Genomic DNA, 14,591 nt, shown 5'->3' with positions numbered 1-14,591 from the left:
TAAGTTGAATTTTGGAAACTTCTAATCAAAATATAATAAACCATTTTGCTTTGACCTCTTATTAGCCAAAGATTTTATAAGCTTAAAAAACAGAAGAAATGTAGATGGCTATTTTCTGGCTTTTGTAAATCTGATTTACCTATAACTCCCGCATATTCGAATTCATGTACTTAAATTCTTGCTATTGAAACTTTGCTTATCAGAAAGATAATTTAAAATCTAAAAAAGGTAGTTGTTGCATGAACGCTATTGAAATTTTCCATGATATAAATGGGGTATTCCGCTCGCTGAGCATTTTAAAAAGCTTAGTTCGTGTTTTGCAAAAAGCAAAAGTTAAAAAATTAAAAAAAAAACTTAAATTGACTTTTTTAGATATTAAAGTGAAAAATAAAAAGTATTTTTTAACTTTATTCTTGAAACAAATCTCACACTCAATAGTTGGCTTCCATTCCAAGAACGAGTTACTGAGAACAATTATTTGAATTCCACACAAAACACCAAAAACATGCCTCACGGAAAGTTGAATAACTTCTTTATTAGCACATATGTATTAGCAGTTACCTTTTTTTCTTAAAAAAGTTGAAACTTAGTTCTTCATTTTCGCTTTACGTGGAATTTTGCTGAAAAACTATAGTTTAAAATGTTTGAAATTGGTGAAAATCTGTGCATTTTTATGTCATACTATTTACGTCATAAATAATACAAGGTATTTTGTGAATTTAATATTTTTAAATTTTATGAAAATTTCCAAGAGTTAGATATATTTGGATAAAGATATATTCTTTTCGAATTTATAACAAAATATTTACCCCAACTTCTCATACTGAGTAAGTTGCTTAAAACATCGTATTTTTCGAAATAGTTGTTAGATTTTCGATGCGCTATCAATCTAGTTTCCAAAAATATAAATTTTAATTTTTTTTCTTACTCAAAAAAGTGAAAAACTAGGTTTTTTCCAAGCTTTTATATGTTAGTCCCCACAATGCGAGATACTAGAAGTGACCTGAAATAAAATGAAATTGAAATAATGAAATTTCTGAAATAAAAGAAAAAACTAAGTGCTAGCATTTGAAACATGTTTAAAACAGTTCAGAAAAATTCTAATCGATTGAAATTTTAGGCGAAAACTCCAAAATTACAAGTAAATAACAAGTCATGGTGGAAATATCAGTAAGATAACCTATACTTGGACTTTCTAGAAGTTCTGAATTATCTTTCTTTTCCCGGATATTCTATGCAAAATTTTGTACAGTTCGGGCTGGCTGCTCGGGTAACGTGTAGAAAAAGTAAATTTCTGCTCGAACTTATCCACAAATTTAGCTAAATTAAACTTCAAAATTCATATCTAGATATACAGTGAATCGCCGATTTTGTCTACTTTCGATTTCGTTACCTTTTTTGACCCGATTTTGTCAACATATTCGATTAAAAGTAAAAATACCTAAATTTTTGGCTTTTTACGATCTTGGATTTCAATCAAACAACTTCATATTCGAAATACCCGATGTTTCGACCATTTTTTGTGGTCTTTCTCAAGGGAATTATCTGTCTGCTGTTATTGTCAATATCGTTTTTTTCCAACGGCTAGGTATTCAGTATTTGCAAATTCTAGGATTCCAGGAACAGGACACCTAGCCGTTGGAAAAAAACGATATTGACAATAACAGCAGACAGATAATTCCCTTGAGAAAGACCACAAAAATGATCGAAACGTCGGGTATTTCGAATATAAAGTTGTTTGATTGAAATCCAAGACCGTAAAAAGTCAAAAATTAAAATTTAAAAACATCTTCCCGGTCGAAAACACAAACCTAAAGTAAAAATACTCAGAATTAATCTATCTCCTTTTAATTTGATTGTGAATTGATAATTGACATAATTTTTAAGAAACATTGTCATACCTAATGGCATTGATAGTGATAGTGAAGATGACTTATGAATGCCACAAAGAAAAGATGTACGATTTTTCAAAAGTGTGTTAATTCACTTTTCAAAAACAATAAAGTTGTTGAATACAATAAAAATAGAAATATATCGACTCAAAAAAAACTATGATATAATCAACAAGCTTGTTTTTTTTAATAATTTGAACTTTCTCAAAACAATTTCTATAAAACGCTGCAATAGGATGACGTAATTTATCGAGAGATCTGAAGTACCAGCTCAATCAACTGTGTTGTCCGACATCCGTACACTTTCAAAATCATTTATAATTTCTGGAAAATTACTGATTCTGACTCTAATGTTATTTCCGAAAGATTGAATGCCTCCAGAGCTTCGAAGTCCTTCGTTCATTCCTGATTGATCAAACTTTAAAAAAACAAATTGTGTTGTAAATTTTTATATTCATGCGCCCAAGACGAAATTTTTTGAGCAAATTTAATCAAAATAAAGTTTTTTGAAAAATCTAAAATACGATTTATTATCTGATGGTCAATTTTGATGATTTTTTTCTTCAATTTGATTTTATTTTTGATGAGGAACTCCTAGGTTTAGACTAAATTTGCACGGATATTGCCGGATTTTGGTCAACAATTTTAAAATCAAACGCCCGGATTTTGCCAGATTAAAAAAAAAAAATAGTCTGAATTTGTCCGTCCCGAATACGTACCGGAAAAATTCTGGCAACCTTAACCATACGTCCAATTGTTTTGAAGCTTTCCACAAAGTTCTTAAATAAATTAAAATCTACACCTACTTAAATTAAACAGTAGAAAGATTCCACGGTAAAAATTAAAAAAAAATAAACACATGGTTGGTGCCAAGATTCTTAGATACACTAGGTTTTCCGACTTTCACAGTAAGTAGGCGAGGAGTGAGCGGGGCTCTCAATGAGTTTGTTTATTTTTTGCTCAGCTTTTCTGTGGTTTGTTGGTAAACAAACTTCATGAGTTCCGCATAGTTGCATAGCCAAAATGGCTGAATCGGGAATTCGTTATTCGGGAACACCTCCTGAATATATACCCACCTTGGTTGGTGCCGTGGTTGAATTAAGGGAAATCTTTCGATTGCTTTGATTCAGTAGAATTATTCAAACAAGTTGGCTCACAACACATATTGGAATGCATTAAAACCTTTAATGCCAAAAACTCGAAGACTTTTTTTAAATCTCTTAAAAAATGTAGGATTTAATTTGTTTTAAAGCTGTTTATCTCTAAATTTATAATATCCAGGCAAAATTTGAATCCGTGATTGAATTATAAAAATAGATTCAAAATCAGTTTTTGTTTTTCAGGAAGGTTTGTTGGTTCATCAGTTATCGATGATCGATTTTACTAAAAACCGATCAATTTCAAAAACTTTACACGCCATATCGTTAAAACAAGAGCTGATAGACAAAATCTGGCAAATGATTCGAATTCAGGACGTCAGAATCTTCCAAAACAGTTTAAAAAACATAGGCACCAAAAATGCTATTTTCTAGTGTAATTCTTCCAAGAAACTATAAGAATTTTTAGCAGTCCAATAAAGAAAATGTTATCTGTAATTATTTTCCACAGACATGGTGTACTGGAACTGTTAATGCCGGCTTTCGATCTAGATGTTTTTTTCTGATTATTTGAACTATTTTCTATTTTAGACTGTTTTACGTTCAGGGCAGAATTTGTTAAAACCTTCACACAAGTCAAAGTGTTTCCTAAACAATTTTTTTTTCCTATTCCTCAAACAAAATTCTTTACAGAGGAAACCTCGTTCCTCAACCACGTTATTGATTTTTCATCCTTTTATACCTTTTCCTAACAATCTAATACACGGACACGGACGTGGCCGGCGTCGATATTGACGGTTCAAACAGAGAGCATCAGTTTTGGACATTGTGAATGTAATGTCAATCCCAGACACCATTCTTTTGACCTTTGATTGCGGAGTTTGAAGGAAACAAAATTGAAGTTTAAAAAAACTAAAGAGCCTTTGATTTTTATGTTGATGAATTTTCAAGAATTGAAATCTAGAATAGAGAATTATGGATAGTAAGTTTCACATTTGAATAACACTTTGAATACGTTGATGCAGAACACTAAAATGTTTCTAATCATTTCAATCTATTTCGCGAAATAAAATCACGGGTTTTTTTCTTGCATTTTGCACTTGAAATTACTATAAATCACTTATTCAATGCTTGCTTTCTAAAATTCTCCTTTTTATAGTTTTGGGCAGGATAATTTTTGTAACTTTAAATTATTGAATCGTTGATAGCTTTTGAGATTTTTGTTCATTTTTCACATCTTTATGCTGTTTTTTTTTTTAATTTTGTAGCAGGTTTCCAGTTGCAGACGTTCAATTTATCACGACGAACGCAATTTGTGTGCATTTTCTTTTTCTGCTTTTGCTTCACCGATTCAGAACATCGCGATTAGTCACAGACACTCTAAATGACACATCATCAACGTCTTCGTCGTGTTCGACCGTTTTCTCCTTCGTCTTCTTCGATTAATGACGATCCGATCGTGTACATAATTTGCTACGCGCTTCTGATGATGCTCACTTCTTCGCCAATTTCATCACACGCTACGACATCGTCAAACAGCCAGACAGATTCAGACAGAGGACACCTCCTTATGTAAAACAACCCACTTTTTTCGAATGCCCTTTTTTCTGTTGCCCCGGTACTTTTCCACTTTGGCTTGAGCCAATTCAATCAAACAGACCAACCCCTTGAACGAAAACAAAAAAAGCAGAAAACATTCTCGAAACGCATTCAAGAAAGACAACCCAGAAAGAAAATTTCCACTCACTATGAAAACTGCCGAAGACACCGCTCAAAACGCTAATCATTAGCGTGCCTTTTGAAGGAGCCTGGAGACATACGAAAAAGTTGCAACCATTAACGCCTTTTCTCGCTCCAATAATGTTTTAAACACACGCAAACTTCCTAGAGTAAATGTCACTCGAAATTGCCAGAAGTGAACGAGCTAACTCGAAAATCACTACCTCAGGTCTTTTCTTATGCTCTCGGAAAGCCTAGCGCCAAGAACTGCTGATATTTCAGACTTTTCGTCTTGTATTTCACTCGAGTTTCACTCTACTCTGTTTGCTTTTTTTCACAATCCACTATACCGAGAGAAGTTGGTAGTAGTAGTATTAGTAGGAGGTAGCACTCTTTCTTCTTCGATAGAAGCGAAAAACTTTTTCCAATCTACCCTTGGAGACCGTTTGTCGGAGACTGAATCGTGTTGTGATTTCCCCGAACGCGATTCGCGATTAGGTCCACTCGAGTCCCCGAGTCGCGTCGTCGTGTGGCGGCTACCGGCTGATGATGGTGTTGTATACATCTACTGTTTTTTTTTTTGGTTGCGACAGCTACTTTCGTTATCTCTGTGTTGTACGCGACTCTTTCCACTCATTGATTATCCGTTGTGGTGTGGTGCTGTTGGTTGGTTGTGACGACATGACCAAGCCGCCGGCAACAGAGAGACGTACTCACTTAGCCGAGGCTGAGGCAGGAGGAAGATCATGGGATTCTCCCCAGATACTAAACCAAACTAACAGAACACAAACCGAGCAGCTGAGCTGGGACTGGGTGATGGCGTGCGAATGCAGTGGCGTTCGGGATTGTGTTTAAAGAAAGGGAATTTTGAGATTTTAACTAGCCACCCATAAATCGAAAATCTCGAAACATTTCCTCAGGCTCAAAATTTGTAATTACAATTACTTAGAATACTGTTATTCAGCCAATATGCAACTTGAAATGGTGTGTAAGAGTGTATTCGAAAAAAAATTGCAACACTTTGTTTTGTAAATCATTTTTGAATGCAGGGATGTAAATTGAGGAAATTTTCAACTGCCTAGTAATGTAATGTTTACATGTGCAAATTTTGGGGTTGTGGTTTTTAAGATAAAGTCCTATAAAGCAGTTTTTCGATTTAAATTTTTGTACACCACTCGCGCCATCTATAATGAATACTATGAACAATCTTTTTTCAGAATCAAGGTTATTTTTGACTACGTTTTCTATTTCCTAAAAACCATTGAAATTACTCAAAATTTTTAATTTGTTCTAGGCACAAATACAACATATTTGACTTTCTATCACTCCACCACCACACACTCATCTGGCGCAACCCCTTATAGTGTAGTTTTGACCCGTTATCGGAAAAGACTGGGTTAACTCCTTTTTCATGTAAAGTCCTTGTACCCCTTATAGTGTACACAGCATGTACGTCAAAGCAGAGGTGAAAATTAGTAATGTAAGCATGTAAAATCTACACATTATTTTGGAAGCCCGCTCTGCGATGTCAGCCCTTTGATGTTAGCCCTTAAAATGTCAGAAGGATGGAAAGAAAATAATAAAAACAAATCAGTTAGTTTTGAATTTCTGTATTCGGCAAGGTATAATTTTCATGCTCCTGTTATAGAATAGGAAAATATTCAATCAACTCAATCAATTGAACTGATCTTTCAGCATTAACCGATTCATTGAATCGTCGAACGAGATCGGTTACGGCAGAAAGAGTTCTATATTCTGAATGACAAGTTAAAAAACTACCCTTTATTTAGTAAGCCAGCTTTTCTAAATAATGTGTAAAATTGACTCGAGGAAACGACACTTTTTTTGACAGATCTCGGCTGTTCGCAATAATGGGTCAATTTTACAAGTTTAAGGTGTTGCGCCAAATGAGTGTGCATGTTTGCGTAATGGCACGATCCTAAATCTAACCAAAACAGAGAATAAACTTTGTGAGACCCGTTGAAGTAGTATGCAGTAAAAACGGTCGCATTTGGAGACAGTCTTCTTTGTATATTTAGCCATTTATCGTGTCAATCATTATGAAACATTGACTGATTTGCAGCTTCCACAGATCCGCAGCCTTCTCAAGTATTTACTAGACATAATTTTTTTTTTCAATTTCATCTTAATGTTTAGCTTCGGAACTTTTCATTCTTAAAATTCCCGGTTTTCTCTATTGAATTTTCATGCCCAGACAACCAGAAGTCGTATTTTCTTTTACAGATTACATCGTATAGAATGTTATTTCTACTCATTTTCGTATATCTGCACCTACAATGTGCGGTCCATGCATATTCTTTATCGTATTTAAAAACATTGCATGATTTTATTACGACAAGAAGAGAGACTCGTATTTATGTACATATGAACTCGACCTTTGTGTACGACAATTCGCAAAAAATCCGTGAAACGACCGTTATACGGTGATCAGCCGTGACTAAGAGATTTTGTCGTGCTATGCATAAAATAATTCGAAATAAAAAACGTATATAACTGCATTGATTCGTAATAATGTGCATGCAATCGTACACCTTTGCAAATTACTTCGCATGTCTGATTTTCGTAAAACGTATTTGCTGCCAATCGTAAAAGAATACAAATAAGTTCAATAAAATCGTTTATGATAATGGGACATCGATGATTGGAATCGTATTAACGGAGGCTTCAAAATGTTGGTCTATTTTTAGATCATCGATGACGTGTTCTACGATTTAAAAGATTTAAGTTATAGAAATATACGATTTGCTTTTGGTTTAATGCCTTTGAAGCAAATCCCCTTGAATTTATATATTTCAGATAGCGTCGAGGAACCACCATGAGCTGCAGATCGTATGGTCAGGGGATCAAGTCCAGGTAATAACAATAACTTCATGACCGTTGAAAAAAATCAGCAAATAATAAATTTGTACGATATAAACTTGAATTTGACAGCAAAAAACGCATTTCTTTGAAATAATCTTATTTTTATTATTTTTGGGGATGAATAAACCAATTGGTTTAAAGAACAAAAAAAATAATAATCTTATTTTTATTCAACTGACGGAAAATGAGAGCCCTGCACTTTCCATATTGTTACGAAAAATGTCGTATATTACAACCTCAATCATCTATATGATGATGTAAATTGTCATAGTATATTCCAAAAAGAATCAGGGTAGTCGTAAATGATGCGCATGACAAGTCGTGCAAATCGTAATTTAATACAATCCAAATCAAGAATATGTTTGCTAATGTACCTATATGGCCTCCAAAATGATACGTACATATATACTGGTTTTGCTACATTATATACGATATGTTTACACGTATATTTGCGTTGCAAATTCGAAATACCCACCAAATGGTTGTCTGGGTGGTATTCCAGGTTATATGTACACAAATAAGTATGTTTATACGGTTTTTTTTACCAAAAAAGTATACATATACAATGTGAGAGGACCCTAAATCAAATCCTGAAATTCAAATCACGTTTATGTTTGTTGGAATTTCTATTGAATTTTGAGAACATATTCCGATGAATCTTATTCCTTACTAAGCATTCTGATAATTTATTCCTATTCTTATCACGAATGAAGCTTAGTTCTTTTAGAATTGGGACACTTTCTTTTAGTTATAGCTACGTTTCAATTTTTTTTAATTTAAAATTTACGAGTTTCCGGAATATTGACGATACACGAAAAGAAGTATTAAAAAATTGTGTACAGTTTCCTTCAAAATCATTCTTTAATCAATTAAGGATGTGACAAGCCTGTTGTTTTTACAAAAAAATAATCTATAGCTGTAAGGGTGAAAAATAGTTAAAATACTGCCCATAATCTCGATTAAAATGTACTTGCGGTAGATTTGTAAAAAGTATCATGATTGGTAATAATCTGCTTCTGTGGTGTGAATATCATAGTTAAGGTGACATAAAACTTTCGCTGACTTCGAAAGAATAAAAGTATTCTCGTATGTTTACTTAGAATCCTACGATCTCAACTAACCAATTTTACATTTAATTGATTGTTATGATGATCCTGTAATGTTTTGGTCAGATTTCGTCAGCTCGGCTGACATTGCGGTGGACACGAATTTCAGCATACAAAAATAGCAAAATCGAATTTATTTCGAAGCAGCTAAATCATTCAACCAAATTGTCTCCTGTTCTTCTCAAGCGAGAAATATTGGGTTATGAATGAGTTGAAATTGAAGAAAAAGAGTGCAGTCACCTAGAATATTGATTAGACGAGGTATTGGTGAGAAAAATTTACCGATAAAATTAATGAAAAAGTGTGTGAAGAGATAACAAGAATATAACAGGAATTTTTCTTGCAAACAACGTTCAAAATTTCTTTTCTTATGTTTTCATAAGATAACCTTCATTTCCTTCTCCGATAGTTGTTTGATAAATTGAATGTTTTTTTAAGATATACCAATTCATAACAGTCCCATGTCTAAAATAATTAAGCCTTAGATGCTGGATTCTGAACCTGAATTCTGGCATGTTTATCCAATTTCGTTATCTGAATTTTCAGTCCGACCGCAAAATTCATAACTTTTAATTAGAAATCTTAATCCCGATTAAGAAATTTACCTTTAAAAAATTGGTTTTTGTGATGAATGTATATGATTCCGAAATTTCAAAGGTGATTCTCTAACTCAATTATTTATTATCTAAAATTTTCAACATTTTTGATCTTTACCATTCTTAACGGTTAAAAAACAGGACAACTAGCCGGTTAGGGTCATATAGACCCGTATAACTATTTTGGCTGTACCTTCAAAACTCCTGAGCATGTATTAATCAGTTATACCATTTTGGAATCGACTACATGTTCACTATTATATTTTTGTTAGTGTCTGAAAACTGAGCCGAAAGAAAAAATGGTCAAAAAAATTGGCGTTTTCGAACGAAGATCGTGACCGTCTCGGTGGGAATAATGAAATTTCACTATGTCAGCTAGACTTTTCGTATTTAAAGATTAATATAATTCAAAGTAATGAAAGTTTTTGGTTTCCGATGTCATATGTCAAAAATGAAAATATAAGAAAAAATTAAAATCATTGATTTTGTTCTTGAAAACAATTGCTTTCTGTACTGAATAATAAGCTTATATTTATAAAACTGGGCTGAATTATTATTGTATCTATAAAACATGAAAACCAATAGAAATAAACATAATTTTATTTTTTTTTGTGATAATTTAATCACATTAAGAGCCGCGGAAAACCAACAACGAGAGATTTCAGAATTTCGCTGAGACGACTTTAAAAAGAAAATGGATCAAATGTGCAGATTTCAAATTCATGAGTTAGTTGAAGTGTCGTATTTGAGTTCTTATAAAATTATTTATAAATTAAATTTATCGTTTCATAGTAGTTGTGTTCAAAATAATAAAAAGCGTAAAGTAAAAGTCGATGTACCTAAAATTTGGTCCTCAATATGTTGAAATTCTATGATTTTATACTAGAATTGATCACCCTATCAGTCACTTGGTTATTAATTCATCACTATCGGTTGGAATTGAATGTATTTGAACAGAACGGCAATTTTTTTTATCAATATTCCTTGATCTTCAAGAAAATATAGCTATCAAATCATTGAAAAAATTATAATAACTTTAAAAAAAACCGACCGTGGTCTTTAAAACCATGCACTTTTATTATTCCTATGTGATCTTCTAACCTATCTGAATTCATATCAATCAAAAGATAATCAATACGAGTTCAACAAAATGAGTTCTTTGGTGCAAAACATTTTTTGTTTTGCTTCCCGTATATTTCCCCACATAGTCTTAACATATTGCGGCCCAAATACGTTCTCGTTTTTCGGTTGTCGCTTGTATGCTACACTGAGAAGCATAACTCAATTGTAATGAATCTAACAATGTAACTTTATTCTACAAAATTGGATATAACACTTCACTTTCAGTAGTTTGAAGGTATTAAATTTGTAGAATTTCGTCCCATGGATTTTGAGATATTTTATTTCGAATTTAGGTGTCAAACGGTTTACATTTCTTCGCGGTTCTTAATGTGTTGATAATTCACGATTTTCAAAGGTTTAGAACTGAGTTCAATTTGAAAAAAATAATTTATCTCACGGTATATACATATATTCGACTGCATGGTTTTAAAAAAATCATACTTAAAGCTCCCACAATTCAAGAACCATTTACTGGTTTGCCTCCAGCCAAGGATTTATTCTCGACTGCATGGAAACATCATATGTTTCCACACTTTGGTCAACTGATCTAAGAATTCCAGTTTTACCGAGTCTCGGCAACATTTCCCACATCTCGAGAACCATGTGCTATGTGCTATGAGAAGTGATTATGTGATTATTATGATAATTGAATTATAAATTACCTTTGATGAGTCTCGAACCGAGGATCCCGCAGCAGCCTTTATCTTTCCTTGCGCCTTTACCATTTCGACCCCTCTTGATGCTGATAAGGTCGGTGAAAAACCCCGTCTTCAATGTTCAGGGTACCATTTGATAGACAATGTATGCAATCTTTATAAAAGCTTTATATAAGCATTAACAGGAAGTTTTAGTGCTACAGTCTTAATGCTTGTTAACTTTATATAATAGTTCTATATGTGCATATCGTCATCATTTGTGCTAATTTTGTTTATTGCTTCTATGCATTAATAATGCTTATATAAAACTAAAAAGCATTATGAATGTTGATATAATGCTAACTTGCATTAGAAATGTTGATTTAGTGCTGATTAAGGATTATGGATTAATGCTTATGGTTACTTGCGTGTATTGGCATACAAACTACACATTACAACCTTCAGCCATTTGTCACCATGTTTTGCGTAGTTACTTCGAGATTCACCCGTTTTACCGGATCTCGACAGCAACTCCAACATTTAGAGCGTCATCTGGCTGTGTCATAGGGTCTTACGGGTTCCGTAGCTTTACAGTTATGCTTACCCACTACGAACCTAACGGTAGATATGAAAAAAATGGAAATGATTTTTTTTGATACCACTGTCCTTTGACTGGAAAACAAAATCTTTATATTCTTTATAATGATCTTCTGAGGTATTTATTGAACAATGCTGATGGTTTCCAGAAATGTTCAAAATTTTATTTCTGTTCTCGTCACTAATTTGTAGCATCTTGCACCGTGGTTAAACTAATAATAATATTTATTTGACATAACATAAACAGTTCAGAAATACCTGTCTATTTACTTAGATACTATAGTTGATACCACCAAAAGAAAGTGTCCTAGGCTTTTAGCCGCTCTCACGCTGTTCATGTCAAGCATCGCGACGATCGGATGAAGCAAAATAACTGTATCTTCGGAAGTGGCATGCGAAGTGGCGAGGGTCTAAAGCTCGGTACTGCTAGAGAAACATATTTATTTCTACAAAAAGCACACGCCAACGCGTGAGAAAATAGGCTAGAGAGGCATCGAAGCATTTGTACGATAACTTTATAGGAAGATCCTGGATCGTATGATTCCGAACATCGGAAATTAAAGACAATGTGAAATGGGACTCTACATTACACAGTTCCTGACTGGTCACAGGTGGATAGCTAATGCTTACATTTCCTACGTTCGAAGATGTGAGAATAACGCAAGATTTTCTCCGCAATAGATCTTGTAGAAAATAAGTATTTAACTGCCGGGATGTAGAGAAGCGTTCGACACCGAACAATTCATTTGAATGGGTTCAGAATAACGTCTACATCGAAAATCATCTGAGTTGTAGCTAGAAGTCCCGTGCGGGTGCTGTGAAAAACGCAAGAAAAACTAGCTCGAAACCAGGGGAGCTAATTGAGCACTACTGAAAACGATAACTAGTTTATGTATTACTCATTTTTCGTTCGTTCGTTTGAAATATTTTTTTTTCTCAGTCAATTCTAGTTTTAATGAATTCTCTGTCAAAACTGTAAATAATCAAAGCAAAATTAAAGCAAACTTTGTTCCTGCCTGGCCCCTTTCTAAGTCTACGCCATAGGTAGGACAGACTTACAAAAAAAATCAACTCTGTGAGTTCAATTATGTGTGCGCACTTCACGAGTACATTTTACATTTCTGGGAGGTGTGGTGATGTATATCTAGTATCTATACCGAATAGGTACTGTATATTTTCCTTTCTGGTTTATTTTGATTCCAATCGTCGACATCGGCCGGTGGTGTCGATTGGCTTGGCAGCCAGGCGGCCAGGCGAGCGACATCGACGATCGACATCCTTTCGCCGCTCACAACAAGTACCGCTAAACGGAGTACTAATTAGAGGATTATCCCAACGATACCAAATAGTAGCTAATGCTTACTCGGGGTGGCGACCGCATGACTAACCGTCAGTCAATCAAATGGACCAAAACCACCTCTAGGTGACATCGTCGAACATTTGCTCATAACAACTGTGGAACATGAACACAACAATTATTTGCGGTTTATGATATGTAGACCGGATTGTTAGTATGATTAATGATTTGATTGTAGAATAAAGTATTTAATATTCTCACACCACCTTCCATTATAGTCTTATCTGGCATCCCTGCTGTCCCGAAAAATAACATTGTTGTCCACGGGGCTGCCAAGCTGATTGTAAAATGTCAGCGCTACTGGGTTGGCGTTGTGTGTTATCAGCTGGTAAAATTTGGTGATTTTTTTTTGTCGGCACACAGAGCGAAAAAAAAACTAGAAAGTGACGTGCTTGACACGGATCACGAAAGATCGCTTGTTGGGTTAGATGGTTGTCGTTGTTGTTTGGTTCTTGCTGATGATGTTGTTTGAAAAAGAAAACCGGAATCGCTCGATGCCAAACAAAAGCGTTTTCGCCAGACGATAAGCAAATTTATGGAAGCGTATGGTGTATATAAAACAATAAATTTTGAGTTCACTCAACGGCAGCCACACTCTAGCGGAATCAATAAATTATAGCGTGATCAACATTACGGGAAACTATAGTTATTGACAGTTATCTATAGTTATCATCATGTTATCAAGTGTATTCCGCCAGTTCGTTTGATGCTTGGATTCAGAAGTTTTTTATTGAGGCAGATTGGCCGATAAATAATGTCTGTATTTAATTTTTTTTTTTTTTAATATTATGAGTTTCACAGGAGAAATAAGACTATTTGGTATTCTATCTATAACAAAACGCCTGGCGCTTTATAAAAAGGCTTGGAATAGAAAAAATTAAATAAAGTGTTAGAGAACTATTGCCAACCAGACACAGAAATAATCAAGTAAAACATTGAGAATACGGCATCTCAGTGCAAGGTGAGCAAAAAAGTGTATGTATCAGAATTTAAAGAAATTTAATAAACCTTCTAGTGTAGAAACATTTCTGAGAATATGCTTCCCTTATGTTAAAAAGTCTGAAAATTGATTGAAAGTAGTTTCAGACATTTCACGACTTTCTCATGACACATGACAATATAAATTAGGAGATATGTTTTCTATGTTACTCAAATTTCCCACATAAATTTTAAATTTATACTATAATGTATATTATAAACCACCGTTGACTTGTCAGTAAAAAGTATTTGGCTGGAAACCTGCGAGGTGTCGGCTAAAGAGTTAGTTTGGCTTTCCATTACGAAAATTTTCAAAATTTCTCCCCGATAGCGGTTCAAATATATTGCGCACGATTTGACCACCGTATTTTGTTTATTAAACCGGTGGGCAGAGTATTTGCCTTGTAAATTTTAAGCAAAGATCCAAAGTATCAAGATATTCGGGCTGTTGTTCTCTAGAACAAATCGTTGGCGACGCCAACACAATGTCTATGGTGCTGCCGCTCTGCGAGATGGGATCTAAGCTTTGTAGCTTTCTTCTCAAGCATTGTAGCGTTGCACTCAAGCTTTGAGTAAAAGCACAAGTTAAACTATTTTTCTTATCGTTTC

At 34.0% G+C, this 14,591-nt stretch overlaps 1 protein-coding gene across 1 annotated transcript in view; it reads right to left on the bottom strand.

Moving 5' to 3' along the window:
* The window catches only part of LOC129743024 (uncharacterized), a 95,964-nt gene extending 90,775 nt beyond the window's left edge, over nucleotides 1–5,189 (bottom strand). The window contains exon 1 of the mRNA XM_055734969.1: nucleotides 4,737–5,189. Within this exon, the coding sequence (XP_055590944.1) occupies nucleotides 4,737–4,776 (40 nt within the window). The 5' untranslated portion in view covers nucleotides 4,777–5,189. The remainder of the gene's footprint in view (nucleotides 1–4,736) is intronic.
* Nucleotides 5,190–14,591: the final 9,402 nt, after the last annotated feature.

This window comes from Uranotaenia lowii, chromosome 2, assembly GCF_029784155.1.
Source record: "Uranotaenia lowii strain MFRU-FL chromosome 2, ASM2978415v1, whole genome shotgun sequence".
NCBI classification, from domain to species: domain Eukaryota; kingdom Metazoa; phylum Arthropoda; class Insecta; order Diptera; family Culicidae; genus Uranotaenia; species Uranotaenia lowii.
The sequence above is the reverse complement of the archived record's forward strand: the minus strand, read 5'-3'. Positions and strand labels throughout refer to the sequence as shown.